The sequence below is a fragment of the Ursus maritimus genome, unplaced genomic scaffold (assembly GCF_017311325.1).
Source record: "Ursus maritimus isolate PB19 unplaced genomic scaffold, ASM1731132v1 scaffold_28, whole genome shotgun sequence".
In the NCBI taxonomy this organism is placed as follows: Eukaryota; Metazoa; Chordata; class Mammalia; order Carnivora; family Ursidae; genus Ursus; species Ursus maritimus.
The window spans coordinates 18,184,433-18,203,085 of NW_024425341.1; the positions used below are offsets into that span (position 1 = coordinate 18,184,433).

Consider the following 18,653-nt stretch of genomic DNA (forward strand, 5'->3'; position numbering starts at 1 on the left):
AAAAAGTCGATCTTAGAGAAATATTATTTATTTTATTTATCTGAAAGTCCTGTTACCTTTTTGAAACAACGAATTAGGCAGTCATTTTATAAACCAGAAGATAGCAGTGGGTTGGACAGGTGCTATTTCTGAGAGAAATATTTAATGGAAATGTTACATATTAATTTAAGGACTCAATTTGTATTCACTTGACTTTGCTTTTGTCATTCCTATATGGAAAGAAATCCTTTTAATTTCTTTACCCTTTTCTTTGGGTTTCTATATCAGAAAGAGACTGGGAAGAAAAAAATGGTGTAGTGAAAAGGGGATTTAAGAATGCCCGTGAGCCATGTCGACACTTTTATGAATAGTTTCTTCACTAAGTTTAAAACCCCTTCTCACTGCACATTTTCTCATAGACATTAAAGGTAATTACATTAATGGATAAAATTTCACATTTTATGTAAATGAACTAAAACCCCCACATTTAATATTCAATCACTGGAAAACATTAGGTAACAAAATCAGAGCATTCCTTCTGAAAATAGGGCAATTTAAAAGGTATAATAAGAGCATTCTTCTTTTTATAGACTCTTAAAATTAGTAGAAAACTCATAATTCAAGAAGTTGTCTTTTTTGTTAGTGGAAGAGGCATATAGGTTAATTTTTGTGAGGTTTTTTTTCTTCAGAGTGCGCAGTGGTTTATCAAACTACATTTAAGATGGCTCCTGAACAAATGTGAGCATATAGTAGCTGCATAATCAATGTTCACGCTTATAAGGAACTTGAAATATACTCCTATCAATATGTATGCCATAAATCTGTATTAAGTTTTTCGTATTATTAGGTAAGGCAAGTCACATAGCATGTTTACACAGAAGGGGAGGAAAGACAGGAATTGAAATAGACCATGTAAGAAGCCAAAAGCTAAAGTGATGTTATTATAAAAGATATTATGAAAAAAGTAGATTTAAGCAGACTATAAAGCATTTATTTAGATGATAAAGGAACTAGATGTTAGTTCTTGGAATGTTTATTGAGGTGAAAATTAAATAAGATTATTAAATCAATAATCAAATTGTCTATGCCAGAAATACTTCTTGAACACCTCTAATAGGTGAGAAACTGCTTAATTACTGAAGCTTCAGATGAATCAGGAAAATAAAAATCCTTAAACCAAGGGAGGTTATATTATAGTGAGGTTTTCAGAAAATAAACAAGCAACCAAAAGTGATAAGAAGAAGAATAAAGTAGATTCAAGTGGAAGAAAATGAAGGTAGGAACAGGATTGTTTTAGATGAAATGGTGGGGTAAGGCTTCCAATAATGTGAAGGGTGTGGCGAGTTTCTATACACAAGACAGAGGAGGAAGAGAGGGAATGGTGGCCATTTTAGGGAATGGTCAAGGATGAGCTACTTGAGGGAATAACTCTTAGGAAACCAAATACAATCATGAGCAAAACACACCATGGTCTGGCTAAATAGAGCAGGACAGGCAGAAGAAAGGAAACGTGTAAAAACCTGTGTGTTTAATAAAATCAGTGTGTTTAAGAAGTGGCGGAAGGACCATTGTGATGAAAGCAGAAATCGAGAGTCCTGAGAGTTGAAAAGATAGAATGCATTCCGAATATCATGTGGAGCTCTTGAGGGGATTCGAATACATGAGTCATGTGGTCTGATTTTCATTTTGAAAATGTGACTCAGACTTATATGTGGAGGATATACATGGGGGAGGCAGGGCAACAAGAGGCCAAGTAGAGGCACGAGTAAGAAAGCCTCTCCATTGTTTCAGAGAAGTCAGCTGGTAACCTTAAAGGGCTTCCTTGTAACTCATGTGCCATTTTTCTGTTGCTGCTTTCAAGGTTTCTAGTTCTCTTTGGCTCTCCTCCTGTCTACTGCAATGTGTCTGTATGTGGAAGGTATGTTTTCTGTTATTCATCTCTTCTGGCATTTCTAGTACACGTATGTTCCTGTGTTTAGTGATGTCCCACGTTTCTCTCTGAGGCTCTGTTCATTTTTCTTCATTCCTTTTCCCCACTGTTCTTAGATTTTATGGGTTTTATTTCTCTTTAAAATTGCTAATTCTTTCTTCTGCTAGTTCAGGTTTACTGTGGAATGAATTTTTCATTCAGTTCTTGTACTTCTAAGCTTCAGCATTTTCATTTGCTTCTTTTTACAACTTCTCTATCTGTATTGATATTCTCCATTTGATGAAACATTTTATTATACTTTCATTTGATTCTTTAAAAACAGTTCCCTTTAGTTATTTGAATGTGTGTATACTGGCTACTTTAGCCATTTGAAGTCCTCGTCTGTTAAATGTGACATGTGATCATTTTCACAAGCGCTTTCTATTGCCTGATATTTATCATCTATGGGTCAGACTTCCCTCTTCCTTTGCATGTCATAATTTTTGGTGGAAAATTGGAAGTTTAGGTAATATATTGTAGCAAGTCTGGGTGCTGGTCCTCCACCATCACCCTCGGGGCTTGTTATCATTATTTGCTTGCTTATTTCTTTGGTAAGTGACTGGATTATTTTATTGAAGTCTACTGCTCTCTGTCCCCTCCCCCACCCCTCAGTTTAAAGCTCCTGAAGTTCCTGAGAGGGTGCAGCCCTGAGCACGCACACAGTCACCAGGGATAACAGTGGTTTTAGCAGTGCAATGTTGGCCTGTCTCTTTCCCTGAGCACACCCTGCTGATAAGCTATACTAATTTCTGGCTGATTGCTATATTGTTTATATATTGTCCTGGAGCATAAATTGTTTCATGGACTATGGTTTAGCTTTTGTCACTGATAAAGCCTTTGGTCTCCTCTTTATTACTTTTCACCGCAGCTGCATTGTTTTTGAGAGCCTCCTTAGGTTCGAACTTCCTCCAGGTCTTCCGCAAATAAAATCTTCTTTGGGAAGAGCTTCAGTTTTGTGTTTTGTAGCCCATTTCTCTTCTTGGGCAAAATCTCTGAACTACACCTGAAAGAGGGGACAGTGATAAGTTTCTTTCTGAGTGGCACTCTTGCTTAGTTCCCGGGCATTTGGCAAAGCTGGGGATTGGGTGTAGCTTCTAGGACTTGCTTATCCTGACATGCAAACTCCATCCTGTGAAAGAGCTAAAGGGAGGGTGATTTGGGCCCCTGTATTATCACTACATCATGCTTAAGGTAGAGCCTCCGTCCTGTGAGTGGAGTGTGAGTGGAAGAAGTGAGCCCTCATCTCTCAGTTGAACTTCCTAGGAACTTGTCCTCTGCAACAGTTATGTAGAGCATAGGATGGAAAATACTGACACCCTCTCCCTCCTGGGAAAATATCTTAGTTCTTCACTGGGAGGTAGATGAAGAAGGAGCCTTGTGTTCTTGGCTGTACCTACGTAGCATGGACTTTCCATCATATTGAGCTGGGAGGGGATAAAGTAAGTGGCTCATGATCCAAATGATACAGACTCTGTTTCTACTGTTTTAATAGATTTTCTTGAATAAATGTTTGTCCATTTGCTGTATATCCTTAGAACTATTTACTGAAAATTCAAATTGTTTATAAAATATCTTTCAATAGTGTTTCTGGAGACCAGATCTGCTGAGCTCTCAACATTGTCATTCCAGAAGGGGCACCTGAGATGAACCTTGAAGTTGAGGGTTAAACTCTTGGGGTGAATTGTGTCCCTCTTCCCTGAGAAAGGGATTATTGAGGAAAAAATAAATTAGCAAGTGTGTGATAATCAAGAGTTCTTACTGAGATACACAATGCCTTTCTGACATTTATAAACAGTTAGTTACATAAATGTGAATTTCAAGGTACATATTAGTGCACATGTTACAAATTTTGGATTTGAACACATATACTTTACTTAAAGACATCATCCTGGATGAGAACCTGTAGGTGAATAGATATAAATAGCAAAGGATTTTTTCTCAATTCTTTTATTTTTTCTTTGTTCTGGAGACATTTCACAAAAAATACACTTTAGGAGTTATTAGTCTGACCTCTGGAGCATGTAAATATTTAGAGAATAGGAAGAAAAGGGGGAAGCAGAAAGGTAGACTGAAAAAGTATAACTAGTGAGCTAGAGGAAAACCCAGGAAAGTGTGTTCTCTCAAATCTTAATCTTCTTGTATCTCTGATATTTGATCTGTGACTGTTTCCTTTTTCTTGAAAAAAGTCCTTCATAATTTTCTTAAAATGAATTTGTTGGTGATTAGTTCTCTCAGTTTTTGTTAGTCTGAAAATATCTTCAATCTTGGATGATAATTTTGTTAGACTTAAAATCCTAGGTTGACATTTTTTACTTTTGTTATTTTTTTCTCCACATAACATTGAAGATATGTCTTATGTGTTAAATTATGCTCCTCCCCCCCATTCATATACAAAGTCCTAACCCCTAGTATCTCAGAATGTGATCTTATTTGAAGATAGGGTCTTATTTGGAAATAAAGATAATCAAATTAAAATGGGGGCATTAGGGTGGACCATCAAATATGATCGGTGTTCTTACAAAAAGGAGAAATTTGGACACAAACATACATATAGAGGGGAGACGAAACACATGGAAAATTGGCCATCTGCAAACCAGGGAGAGAGACCTAGAGCAGATCCTTCCCTCATAGCCTCAGGAGGGAGCGACTCTGCCATTTCAGACTTCTAGCCTCCAGAACTGTAAAGCAATAAGCTTCTGTTTTTCAAGCTACAATGTGTGGTGCTTTGGCAGCCCTGACAATAAATATTTTATTGTTCTCTGTCAGTTTTGTATTTAGAGGTGAACATCAGGTTAGATATTATAAATTCCTACTTATTTGGGAACAGACTTGGTGATATCACCTTCACTGGCCAATAAAATAAAATGATGTATTACTTCTAAATGAAAGTTAAAAGATAGTGCTAAGTTTGCCATATCCTTTTCTCTTGTTGCCACAATTTTGAAAGCAAATGTTGAGATGGAGCCTTAATCATTTGGTCCCTGATGATTACTGTGATTATAGCATCCTGCTAAATCTTGCTGGAAATGAGCATGAACAAAAACAGACCTTTGCTGGGCTAAGGCATTCTAATTTGGGGGATTATAAACTAGATCTTTCTTTCTGATAGAAGAGCTTTAACCCAAGTACCTTATTTGGTCATTTTTGCAGAAACCCAAGTCCGATGCTTCTTTGGGAATCAGAAATAATGCTTTTAAATGCGAGCAATTCTAAGAATGCCATGTAATCATAAAAATATGCTTTAGCTATAACAAATCAATAATAATGCACAATTGCCTAACGATACTTAAAATGATCAGATTATAATAAAAACTGTGTTTTATACTAGGATTTCTTACATTGTTTATCTTGAAGTTTATTCTTGTGTAGTGCTCAGTTAATTGATTTATAACACTAAAAACATGTTCCCACTAAAGGAAATTCAGAGACAGTCTACCTAATATTAAAAGGAATAGGAAACAATTTTTATGTAAAAACTAAGTACTGATAACCACACCTCAAATAGTCTTACTAAAAAGTATTAGCAGGTAGGGGCACCTGGGTGGGTCAGTTGGTTAAGCGTCTGACTTCGGTTCAGGTCATGATCTTGGGGTCCTGGAATGGAGACCCACATCATCAGGCTCCCTTCTCAGTGGGGAGTCTGCTTCTCACTCTATCTCTGCCCCTCTTCCCCAATCGTGCTCTCTCTCTTTCTCTCCTTCTGTCTCTGAAATAAATGAATAAATAAAATCTTTTAAAGAAAAGTATTAGCAGATAGTAAAATAAATATGCTAAAGCTACTCTGTAGAGAAGGTGGTTACTTTTTCCTGACATTTTCAAGGATACGGTTCTCTGTCTGGAATGGTTTCTGTGTACATTCTCTTACAGTAGAAAAGTAAATACATACACTGTTAAGGTGACTTTCACTATGATATTTATGTGATAAATTAATTGTCAAAGTTGGATGTTTTTGAAAATAGAGAAAAAATAATCTTGATATTTGGCAAGAAATTTATACTTAATTGGTACCATGAGATTACATTATTAGTTGAATACATCTGCAAAATTATACTGCCACAACTAAACAAGTTATACTGCATATAATTGGGGGGGAATTTGCATAAAAATATATTAGAAAATTGTTTCCACAACTCAGTTTTTGTGCTTGTGGTGATGTGTAACATGGATACACATGTTGTTACTTGAGAGAAAATGCATGTTAGAATGAAAAAGATTAAAAGTATTAAGGAGTTCCATGAAACTACCCTGATAGATGTGTCAAAATGTAGCAGAAGACCAGGGCAAGCTGATAAGAAAGAAGGAAAAATTCTGAGAAATTACTTGTTGTTCTTATGAAACATATGTTAAAAATAAAAAGTAATAGGCTGCAGTGGAAAAAATTTTAGTTCGATATTATCAAGAAATGGCTTTTCAACTCTAATGTTCTTCCATAAATTATATTGCATCATTTTAGACATTATTAATGTCTGCTGAAAAATTAGACAATGAGAGATTACCAGAGAATATTAGGAATTTGTTTTCTTCTCTCTAACAACAGCTTACCAAAAATGTAGTTGTAAGCAGTCTCTTCTCATTACTTAAGTATTCACTGTTGCTACTCATAGAGAGTAAGTCTATCAGATAGTATCTTTTTCGCTGCATGCAACATGTATTTTTGTTTCTATTTTTCCTTTATAAATTAAAAGAACATGAATGATTGTGATACATAAAAATTTTTAGAGAATATTTCACTCACCAACTTTGTGCCATCCACAGTTTTGAAATGCATTAATTTTGTGTTTGCATACTATACAAAAAACAGAATATTGTATGCATATGTTGTTCAACTGATCCCCTTAAACAAAATGATAAGTCAAAGATGTATGCTTTCACTTCTCTTAGACAACATAGTCAACAAAAGTGGGATAACGAGACATATATATATCATCTGATCCTGCCAAAATTCATAGAGGCCAGGCCCAGGAGAAAATACCATATTAATTTATGAAATGGCTGGCTAGGTAGTCATACCAGTTAATGATAATGATTAATTAATTAATAATATTATATTATCATTAATCACCAAAAAGACCAAAAAAATACAAGTATAAAAGATTATATTTATACCATTAAGGCTAGTTTTGAAATTGTCTAAGTAGAAATTTAGCTTGCTCAATGCAAGGCTATAAGATAATTTGCCTCAGGATATTGTGGCATCCCTCCCCACAAAGTCCTAGAGCATATTTTTTTTTTCCTTTTAATCACATTCTAATGATTTGTGTGTGTGGTGAGGGTGCAGTGTTTGTTAAAGGTGGGAGATTTCTAACTTCTATTTAATAAAGATAAGCATGACAGAGAGGGAGAGAGAGAAGGATGCATGGAAACGAAGAAAATACAGAAAGAGTGAAAAAAATGCCAAAAGAAACTCAATTCAGAATTTGTGTCCTCCTCACCCTCAGTGGGGTTTATTGATTCATATAAAAGGCAAGTCCAGGACTACATGAGTTTGTCTCTGACTAGATCCATCCATTTAAGCAATAGTTCCAGGTATGGCTCTGTGTTCTTCTCATTCTCCTTCTACGCTTCCCCCCCCCCCTTTCCACTGATGGGCTGAACTTTTTCCATGTAGGGATTATAGCTAGCCTTAAAAGCTTAAGTTTTTATCATACCCAGTGTCATGATCTGAAAAGAAGAATCTGCCTCTTTTTCAAAACATAGAGCAAAAATCAGCAGAGCGAGTATGAATTAATTGCTTTGGTCAGAGAGAATAATATCCCTATGAGAACTGAACCACTTCTAGACAGAGAGTCAGCCCCACGTGCCCCCATGTCATCTGACTGTGGGGAATATATTGTCAGTAAAGGAGACTGAAGCTCAGTGGCATAAAAAAGATACTTACTCCAGCAGTAATCAAGGAATTCTAAATTGAAATCATTGTGGCATACCTTTTAGGAACTCAGATTGGCAAAAATTACAAAGTCTGGTAGCGCTGAGTGTTGACAAATGATGGAGAACTACAAAACTCTCATAGTCTATTGGCGGGAATGTAAATCGATACAACCAGTTTGGAAAGCAACTTTTTATTATCTAGTAAATTTGAAGTATGTTCTCTATGATCCAGCCATTTCACACGCAAGCATCAGCTCTAGGATTGCTTGAGTGTAGAAGGAGACTTGTAGAAAAACTTTTATAGCATCATTGTTACTGACTCTGATATTGTAGAAATTTGTAAGATTACCATCACTAACTGGTATATCCATACAATAGACGATAGTAATGAAGGTGAATAAAGCCAATGTATCAAAATAGATGAATCTCACAAACCTAATACTGTGTGAAAAAACCTAGTCACTGAAAAATACAAGTAATGTGAAGCTATGTGTTTGTGTATGTACGTGTGCGTGTGTGTATATAACACAAAACATGCAAAACTAAGAAAAATGTTTTAAGGATACACACATAAGAAACAACGTTACAAGATGGGAGTGATAAAAACTCTTTTCAGGATAATTAATGCTGACATGCAGAACTCCCCAAAGATGAAAGGGCATGTGATTAAGAAGAGATTATGCTGAAGGCTTGTGTTGGTAATAATAACTATTTCTTCAGCCAGGTGGTGGGTAACATCAAGTACACAATTGTAATATTATGAGTTTTTCATAACTTTTTTAAAAAGGAAGATGGAGAGCAATAGTATGTGATCATAGCTATGGTATAGATGGGCGAGGGAGTGATAAACAAGGCATACGAGTACAAATGGTGGAAATTCCAGGTAGTTAACATACAGTGTAATAGTAGTTTCAAGTGAACAATGTAGTGATTCAGCACTTCCATACAACACCTGGTGCTCATCATGACAAGTGCCCTCCTTAATCCCCAACACCTATGTCACCCATCCCCCACCTCACTTCCCCTCTGGAAACTATCAGTTTGTTCTCTATAGTTAAGAGTCTGTTTCTTGGTTTGCCTCCCTCTCTCTCTTTCTTTTTTTCCCTCCTCTTCACTCATTTGTTTTGTAAAAACAAACTTTTATTGAGGAATTGCTATGTACAAAGAAGTGTCTAGACACAGGATGGTAGGAAGGCCCAGATAGGGATCTAAGGGTGAATGTGACCTCAGGGTTCCTAGAGCTACCTTACTTGCTGGACAAAGAATGGTTACTCCTGCAATTCTGAAACAGAAATCAATTCCTGTGATTGGAGGGGTAGGCTGCGGGGGGCAAGTTGTGCTAATCTCTGACAGGATCCAGTGTAGATTGCAATTGCCAAAGGCTCGGGAGCCCTTGTTCCAAGATAAACCCCCAGTCCAGCCCCTGTAACCTTTCCCTCATTCTGCTCCTTCTCCTTCTCTCCCTAAGGACACTTAGGGTAAACTTTCCACATAAGAGTTTTTAATGACATACATAGTGTAAAATAAAGTACAATGCTTATTTATATTTATATTTATATTTCATGAGAGCAGCTTCTTTTGTTTTGTTTCGACTTCTTTGTTTTTGTTTTTTGGAGGCCCATGATAATTCTAAAACAGGAATTTCAGAACTTTGAATTTAGTTGATTGTATTGACTCTTGTTTTTATTTTTCTTGTGGGAATTTCTAATCTTTTAATAGTACTCTTCTTCAAGACCTTGAAAATATTGACAACATGTAAAATCAGAGTTATATAGGAAGAAAGATCCATCATGATATGCTTGAGGAAAACACACCAGAGATAATTAGACATATCCATTTTGATCTTTGCCTTGTTGTCTTTAAATTGGGACTAAATAGTACCAAGAGGCCCCATGGAAATACATTGTTTGAACCCCTGTAGAGATTTTTATTGAAGAAAATTTTCCAATTCATGTGTTTGACTGATTTAATGTAGGAAATGCAAAGATATGCCTTTGGCTACTGAATATGACTGTAAGAAATGTGAATGTTCTAAAAACGCAATGGGGCCATCTCTGAGGAGAAAAAGAAAATAGCTTTGTTGTTGCTACGTCTGTTTGCTTTTAAGGAATATATGCAGAACATTAAACAAACTAGAGAAAATATTTGGATATATATTGAGTACTTCAACCCTTTTGTGAAAACTGTGATTTTTTTCACATGTTTTCTCCCTTTTTCCTGCCAATTCCCTTTACTTATTTTATCCCTGACTGCTCTTTGTTTGATTTTGAAGTTGCTAACATAAACTTCCTCAGATATTCTTAAGGAAGCATTTAGTCTTGAGACTTTAGTGAGCAAGTTAGTGTTTAAGATGACTAGTAAAGGGGCATCTGGGCGGCTCAGTTGGTCAGCATCTGCCTTTGGCTCAGGTCATGATCTTGGGGTCCTGGGATGTGGCCCTGTGTCTTCAGGCTCCCTGGTCAGTGGGGAGCCTACTTCTCCCTCTCCCTCTTCCCTTCCCTCTGCTTATGCTCTCTCTGTCTCTCTCAAATAAATAAATAAAATCTTTTAAAAATTTTAAAAATATAAGATGACTAGTAAAATATAGAATAGTCCGGATAGCGCTATCCCCCATGATCTGTTTGCTAAGAAATCAGAGCTCCTCATCCAGAGTCATCAAGCGTACTGCTTTCCTGCAACTCTGGAAGCATTGCTGGTTGAGAAAAAAATGGAACTGAACGTTTACTGCCCCTCCGAACAATTAGATCCTGAGTTGACCTCACCTAGCAAATATGTGAAGCTAGGAACATGAAAAACAGAATAAGACAACACGAAACATGTTATGACATGATAAATACAATTTCATATAGCCTACTGCATTAACTTTAAACATAAATATTTACAACAATGCAATATGTGTCTAGTTACATGCATTTATTGTTTGCTATTTGCAGAAAAGCAATGTACAGAAGCACAACATATTCAAAATTATTTTCTGATTTAAAATATTTACTGTCAATGTATTACTAATTGCTTGTAGTTTTGCCTTCTGAAATTTTACTAATATGTTGAATAAAGTGTAGTCTGCAGTATTAATTTATGTATCTATTTTTAATTGAATGTTTCTGCGTGCACTTATTTATGGCCTAGATGCATTTTTTTATTCCAGGTGTGCATATATTTTCTTACTTGCTTATTTGCTTTTGCTTATTTAAATTTAATGAATTAAGATTTCAACTGACTTTGCCATATCCGGGTACCCCGCTTATATTTCTGCTTGTTTATGTGACACACAATATAGCATGTCTACGTTAATAAAGTATCTTTCATACGATGACATTAAATGTCATGCCAAGAGAAGTCTTATAAATTTGTGACCATATGCAGCATGTGTGTGTATATATTATATATTACAAATATTATATACATATAGTTATCTAAGGCACTTCAGTGTCATTAAAGTCACTGATATATTTTGTGGATCAATTCATCCAATAAGTAAGTGTATTTGAAGACAGCAATGTGATGTACAAGTTAAGGTTTTACATGTATAATATCTAGAATATCTTTCAGGCGGTTCAGATTTAGTGTTATGTCTGAGTGCCTTGAAGATTGAGACATAGAGGCCTCCAAACTCAGAGGTCACATTTATCAACACACCAGCCCCCAGCACAGTTTTTTGAACATCACCCAGTTGGGTTACTATGGTTTAAAGATTAAGAGCACATACAGTAAAGTTAGATCATGATTAGCAGAAGACATACTCAACTGAATACAGTCTGCTGACATAGTGTTTGCCAGATCAAGGGCAATGACTGTCACCAAGAACAGTAGGTCTCCCATGGTTTCTCCAATATTGTCATTAAATTTCATAAGAAAAGTGCTTTGCTTAAATATATATACATATATATGTATATATATAACAGACATTAAAGTACAATTCATGCTACTTTGATCTTGACAGCCTGCAAGGTTAACATCAGTTTTATCTGACTTAGCATTGTCGTACTTTAAAATTTTTCTACATAGACCTAAAAACATGTAGTTTCTTATAAGAAAAATATGCATTTTGTTTTCAGAGCAAATTATCCCACATGTTATCAGGGTTTGGAATTAATGTTTTCCTCTTATTAGGTGCCCCCCAGAAGCTATGATGGAGGGAGGTGTAAGATACTAAAGCCCATGGGCTAGGACTGGGAGCAGGGCTGAGGTGGGGTTGAGGGCCAAGGAAAGGGACAGGAAGCTTATGTTTGGTATTCCTTCACCTATGTAACTTCTTACCCTAAGTGCCCCTAGAAATCAGACCCAATTTTAAATTTGGAGAAAATTTTGGAATACAAAGATGATCTCATGTTTTGAATTCCTGGGGGTCCTATATCTAAAAAATAATGGCAGTACATTGTCTCAGTCTGTTTGGACTGCTATAACAAAATACCATAGACTGGGTGGTTTAAACAACAGAAATTGATTTCTCACAGCTTTACATGTTGGGAATTCTAACAGCAAGGCACTAACATCTCCAGCGTCTGGCGAGGGGCTGCTTGCTGTTCTAGACATAGCCGGCTTCTCACTGGGTCCTCACTTGGCAGATTGGAAAGAGGGAAAAGGCAGACGTTATAAGGTCACCACCCACAGGACCTAATCGCCTCCCGAAAGACCGCCTTTTCTAACATAATCACTTGGTGGGCTTGGATTTCAACATACGAATTTTCGGCAGGCACAAATGTTCAGTCCATAGCATATGTAAAGTAAATGCAAAGAAGTATGCACAAGTGCGATGTGCCTTGGTCCCTGACTGGGCTGGACTGTATCTGATAAGAGTTTGTGATGTAGATAGCAGAGGGGAAGTGCTCCAGATCGTTGCAGGAGGGGAAGATGTAGCATATGCCAGATGTGTTATGCCACATGAAATAAATTGATATTATGGAAATAGCAATTCCTCACCCTCTGACCAATTTGGTCATCTTGTTGAAACCCTTCAAACCCACAAATTAATCATGTTTTCCAAATATGGAAGCTGCCTTTGTGATTTGTAGATGGATTAATATGCAAATTGTCCAATAAATCAGAAACAGATTTTTCAATTCCGTGGTGTAACTATATTTATTTAATATTATAGTTTAACAAATCAGGAAAGTTATTGATGACAAGATACACTGGGGAACACTAAAAACATACATATATATACATATATATATGTATATATATATATAATTTTTTGCAAGATTGCATTCGCATTCAGTGATAATAAAGGGTGAACAAATTTAATATTAGCATATATAAAATGTAGAGTAGGGGTGCCTGGGTGGCTCAGTCGGTTAAGCGCCTGCCTTTGGCTCAGGTCATGATCCCAGGGTTCTGGGATCCAGCCCCGCATTGAGCTCCCTGCTAAGTGGAGAGTCTGCTTCTCCCCCTCCTTCCAGCTCGTGCTCTCTCTCACTATCTCTGTCTCTCTCAAATAAATAAAATATTAAAAATAAATAAATAAATAAAATGTAGAGTAGCTGAAGCTTCACAGCTGAGCAGTGCTTTATAAGTACCTTGTAATATAGCAAGCATGGGGACTATTGTCTGCTTTCAGAAGGAACATGGGAGTCATTCGGTCCACAAGTATTTATTGAACATCCAGCATGTGCTAGGTATAAAGCCAAGTTTTCAGGCTATAACCAAGAACAAAGCAGATGTCATCTCTCCTTGCATATATGCAAAGCTTTTTTGTTTTTGTTTTGTTTTGTTCTTCACTAGTTAAACCTACAAACCTTGTTAGGACTATGTCAAGCATTTAGAGGTCAGATGAATGTCCAACCATCCCAGCCCAGCAAACTCTACCAAATTAGCCTACTAGAAAGGATAACAATTTGAAAATATTAATTCAGGTGTAAAACATACTGAAGAGATAAAATAACTAAATAATTTATGTATTTCTCCTCTTTAAAAAAAAGTACATGTCAGTGGTTTCCTGCATACCAGTTTCATTTTTCAACCTTTCTTCTGACCGTAGGAGCTGATGCTGTGGAAGCTCAGTGTAAAAGATTTGAAGTGAGAGCGAGTGAAGATGGCAGGGTGCTGTTCTCTGCAGATGAAGATGAGATTACCATTGGGGCTGAAAAGCTGAAAGTGACAGGTACTGTTGTTTGAGGTCTTGAAACATTGTTTACTTCTTGAAAGAATATGCAACTGAACAAGAGTACGTTATAAGATGTATGATGCTGAAAGTTGAGTTCACATAAAGACATGATCTCACACCATTGGGTTTTCCAGGAGTCTTCAAATAGAAGGCAACTGGTTGTGGTGGCAGAAGACAACGTAAACACTGGCCTTAGTGACATAAAGTAAGCTGTGTGTCCTCGGTGGGGGTAGGATAGACGGAGGAAAGTGGGTCAGCAGAGCGGAAGAAAAAGTGGGTGCAGACCATGAGAAAAGGTAACTCAAGGTGATAAGACAAACACAATTTAGAGGTATCACTTAGAAGTAGAAGATACGCAGAAGAACTAAAATGTAAATATCAACTTTAGAATGAAGTAGGGGGAAAGTTATAAGTAAATGAAATTATTTTCTTTAGGGCTTGTGGTTATTCTCATAAGTATATATATCAAGATATAGTGCTGTCCTGGGGCACCTGGGTGGCTCAGTCAGTTAATCGTCTGCCTTTGGCTCAGGTCATGATCCCGGGGTCCTGGGATCTGCCCCACATTGGGCTCTTTGCTCAGCAGGGAGTCTGCTTCTCCTTCTCCATCTGCTCCTCCCCAACGCCCTTTCTCTCTCAAATAAATAAATAAAATCTTTAAAAAACAAAAATAAAAAAATAAATTAAAAAAAGGAATAGTGCCACCCACATATTATTTAGAAGTTGTTGAAGTCGTTATTCTAATATTAGAGCTATTAATTCAATCACCAACTGAAATTAAAAAGCAAAAACAAAAGCATAAATTAAAGTTAAAAGCAAGGCTGAGAGAGGGGAAAGATTTTATGAAGACTATTTTAAGCACAAGCTCTTTGAATTACTTGATTTGCTATTATAATACATATAATTTTGATAACATATTTTAAAAATACCAAAGAAGCCTACAGTACAAAAAAAGTGAGATAAGCTTGACCTAGTGTTAACCAAATTTGAGTTTGGGAACAGCTCATGGGGTATCTATCCTATCTATTTAGGTCTTACTGAGCCCTGTGCCATGTGAGAACAGTTAGCGTAGAAATTAGCGTCTGCGCTCAGGCTGTTTGGGTTGAATCCGGCCTCTGTCATTCAGTATTTAAATAGACCCTATGCCTCCAGTTTGCCTTCATCTAAATGATTGAAATGATCATGATCATGATAACTTCAAATTATGCCAGGATATGGGTGCACACCTATGTGTACATGTGTGTGTGTAGAATATTTTCAGCACATAATGAAGACATTGTAACAGATCTTTATATTTATTAGTAAAGATAATAATAATATTGTTAGTGTACGAGACATGAGGGCTTGTTTGTATTTCAAGAAAGGTGTACTATTAAATGGTACTGACATGACCCTGAGATCGTGACCTGAGTGGAAATCAAGAGTCAGACGCTTAATTGACTGAGATGCTCAGAAGCCCCTCAACAAAGATACTTCAAATGGAGATCCTCACTGGGCCTCCTTGACTGGGATCACAAGCCACTAGTACCATCCCTGCTGTCTCCCATAGCTTCCTTTCTCTTGTGGGATGTTCTGAGGAGTAACTGGAGCCTGCACCATTGGGTTGGTGTTTGGAGTGTTTCCCATTACTGCCCAACTGCCTCATCTTTTCTTTCTTCAGCCTCCTTGGAAAGGTCAGGAAAGGAACCCCCACAGGGGGCAAAAATTGACCTTTCTAAGCCCCAAGTCTGGGGGGCAAGGGACAAAAAAAAAAAAAAAAATGACAGCTTTGGTTGGAACAGAGCACAGACAAATAGGAAAGGACGTTGACTTTAGGACCCTTGGTACTAACATTTGAGTTGCTGGTTGGTGGGAAAGCAGGGAAACCAGGTAGAAATATACTCAGGGCGATTAAGCAGATGTGATTTCAATATTTAACAATCTTTTTTTTTTAAAGATTTTATTTATTTATTTGACAGAGAGAGAGACAGCCAGTGAGAGAGGGAACACAAGCAGGGGGAGTGGGAGAGGAAGAAGCAGGCTCATAGCAGAGGAGCCTGATGCGGGGGCTCGATCCCATAACGCCGGGATCACGCCCTGAGCCGAAGGCAGATGCTTAACCGCTGTGCCACCCAGGCACCCCCAATATTTAACAATCTTTGAACCTTGGTAGTGCCTCCTAGTTACCAGCTTTAATCCTGAGATAGTTTTTAAGATATTACACACTTATCTAAAAATTATTTCATCCATATTCGGATATTCCCATTGAGTACTTTGCATTCACAAGTGACAGGAAGTTATAGAGTTCTTGACAGTTTTTATGAACTCATGGAATTTTAACTTTCTCTGATCTTATGTTGAGTTTTCTCTTAACAGTTGCAGTGAAGTGCTGTCTTCACAAAATTAGACCCATTAACTAGTTTTCAAATTTTTCTTTGAGGTGCATAGATACTCACCTTTATTTTCTTTTTCTTGGTAACCTGGCTGCCATCCTTGGATTGTTAATGGGAATTATTAAGTTATAAAGTCAGCAGAGAAAGTGTTCCCCGAAAAATCTGAGTTTTTCTCCTTTTCAGTTAACTTCCTTCAAGCAGTTGTCTCTGCTGACTTAATCTCTGTCTCCCCCTCTGTGTGTGTGCAGGTGTGTGCATGTGACATACACATGGCATGTATGTATATCTGGATGCATAGATAGATAAATACATGTCTCATTCTGGTTCTCTTTTTCCATTTCTTTCTGTCTCAAACATATACACATAGCTTTGAGTTTATTCTTCATACAACTTTTGATTGATTTTTGTCATTCAGTTATCTCAGAAAATTAATCAGTTTTATAGTAGAGGTCTGTACCATATGTTTCCAGAAGATCCTAAATAATAATATAATTTTGAGGTCATGACTGCAGAATCCAGGCAGAAATTTTTGTAAGGATTTAAAGCATAACACGTGAGATGAGGGAATGAGAGTGCCTGTAACAAGTAACCCCAATTTCTAACCTGATGTGGATATACAAGAGGCTTCAGTTTATTAACAAAGAAATGCTAAGTTGGGAGTGTTTTAATTTGATTAAAATCCCCCCTAGGATCGAGTTGCATTTCTGTTTCTCACAGAAGAGCCCATATACCCACAGACACACATAGACACAAACATATACACATACACACACCCTCTCAAATTCCTGCTAGGTCATTACTCCTTTAGCAGAATATCAAATATTTACTTTGTAGTAGCTTTATTCCTTCCTGCAATACTTCTAAAATAAAGAAAAATAAAGATATCAAAGGCAAATATAATTTAGAATTTCACAAACTTAGAGGAAAAAATTGTGCATAGCATCGCGTACAATTTAAAGGCCCTGGGATTGATTAGAAACTCACATATACTTTAAAGCGGTGCTTGAATCATTTGACAAATAACACTACAAAGAGACACTGACTCCAGGGTGTTTCATATAAATTAGGTAGCTGTGCTGACAAGACTTCAAAGTTACATGTGACAAGAGATCTGTGTGAGGTTGATTCTGGAATTTTAAATTTGTGGCACAAAATTTTCTATTTAAGCTATATCCATTGGAATTACAACTGATTCTTTCTGGCTTCATACTTCACGAGCAATGGCATTTCATACCTGGACTTCTCTTTCAGGGTGACAGAAATGGATAAATTTATTTAGACAATGTGTCTATACACCTGAGGCAAAATCACTTATGACTAAAATTATTCATAGGTCTAGCATAGCTCAGGATATTTACATTTACTCCACTTGGAAAGTAGCAGGGATTTACCTGGTATGTTCACATACTCCTAGGGTGCAGGAGGATAGAAGCAAAATCACAAATGGTTACCTGAACACCAACACGCTTCATTACCCCATCACCGTGGTAAGCAATCACGTGCTCAACATTTGTAATTTTTTACTCTTGATATTACTTGAGTTGTTCAGTAACCGTTTGCTTAAATCTTAATTTGAAGCTACTTATTTGACCTTAACCCCTACCCTCTGGCTACATCGCTAAATGTATTGGAGTGCTACAGGTTAGCTCACCTATGCATACTTGAAAACTTTGTTTTCATTAAAATTGGTCAAAGATATTCATTCCTTACTGCAATTATCTTTTGAGACCAGGTAAACAAATAAAAGATATAAAGCTTTACACTTAGAAGACTCTTAAATTTAGTGCTTTCAGGCAGAATCAATCAACTGCAATTTGCACTTTCATTTGTATTCCAAGTAGTGTATTAACTTAGAGAACAAAGTACGAGTCTGTCCTATGACTTTATAAAGTGAAAAACTTTAGACGTATAAGATAACTTCATGTTAAATTTTATGCTATTAATTGGACTTAGATCTCTCTGTTTTGCTTATGAGAAAAAAGAGGAAAAATAGCTAAATGTATAAGAAGAAAGGAGATCTCCTTTTTTCAGGCAGTAGAAATTAAAGCTGGCAATCTGAAAAAATAGTGAATCCCAACCCTGCATCCACCCTGTGCCCTAATGTTTGCTTGAAAGCCATGACTATATCACTCCTTCGTCCCTGTTCTAATTGAATGATTGGGAAGATAGACAAGCTCCAATGCTTGTTTGACAACAGAAGAAAGGATTTTCTGAAGAGCTGCCTTTTAAGTTAAACACCATGCTTCTGGGTTGAAATCAATATTTCCTGGTTTGTTTTTATTAGTTAGTCTTCTACATCCTTGTTCTTGTCTGTTAAATTGGCACACTTTGTGGAGGTCAGCTTTGGAATCAAGCTTTC

At 36.7% G+C, this 18,653-nt stretch overlaps 1 protein-coding gene across 3 annotated transcripts in view; it reads left to right on the forward strand.

The window, feature by feature from the left end:
- Positions 1–18,653, forward strand: part of SGCZ (sarcoglycan zeta) — a 439,013-nt gene that overhangs the window by 374,627 nt on the left and 45,733 nt on the right. For 2 of the 3 annotated variants that reach the window (XM_008710886.2, XM_040643326.1), the window contains one exon: positions 13,797–13,919. The exons of the other annotated variant lie outside the window; for it this stretch is intronic. In XM_008710886.2, coding sequence (XP_008709108.2) covers positions 13,797–13,919 — 123 coding nt within the window. The remainder of the gene's footprint in view (positions 1–13,796; positions 13,920–18,653) is intronic. 3 annotated transcript variants of the gene reach the window in all.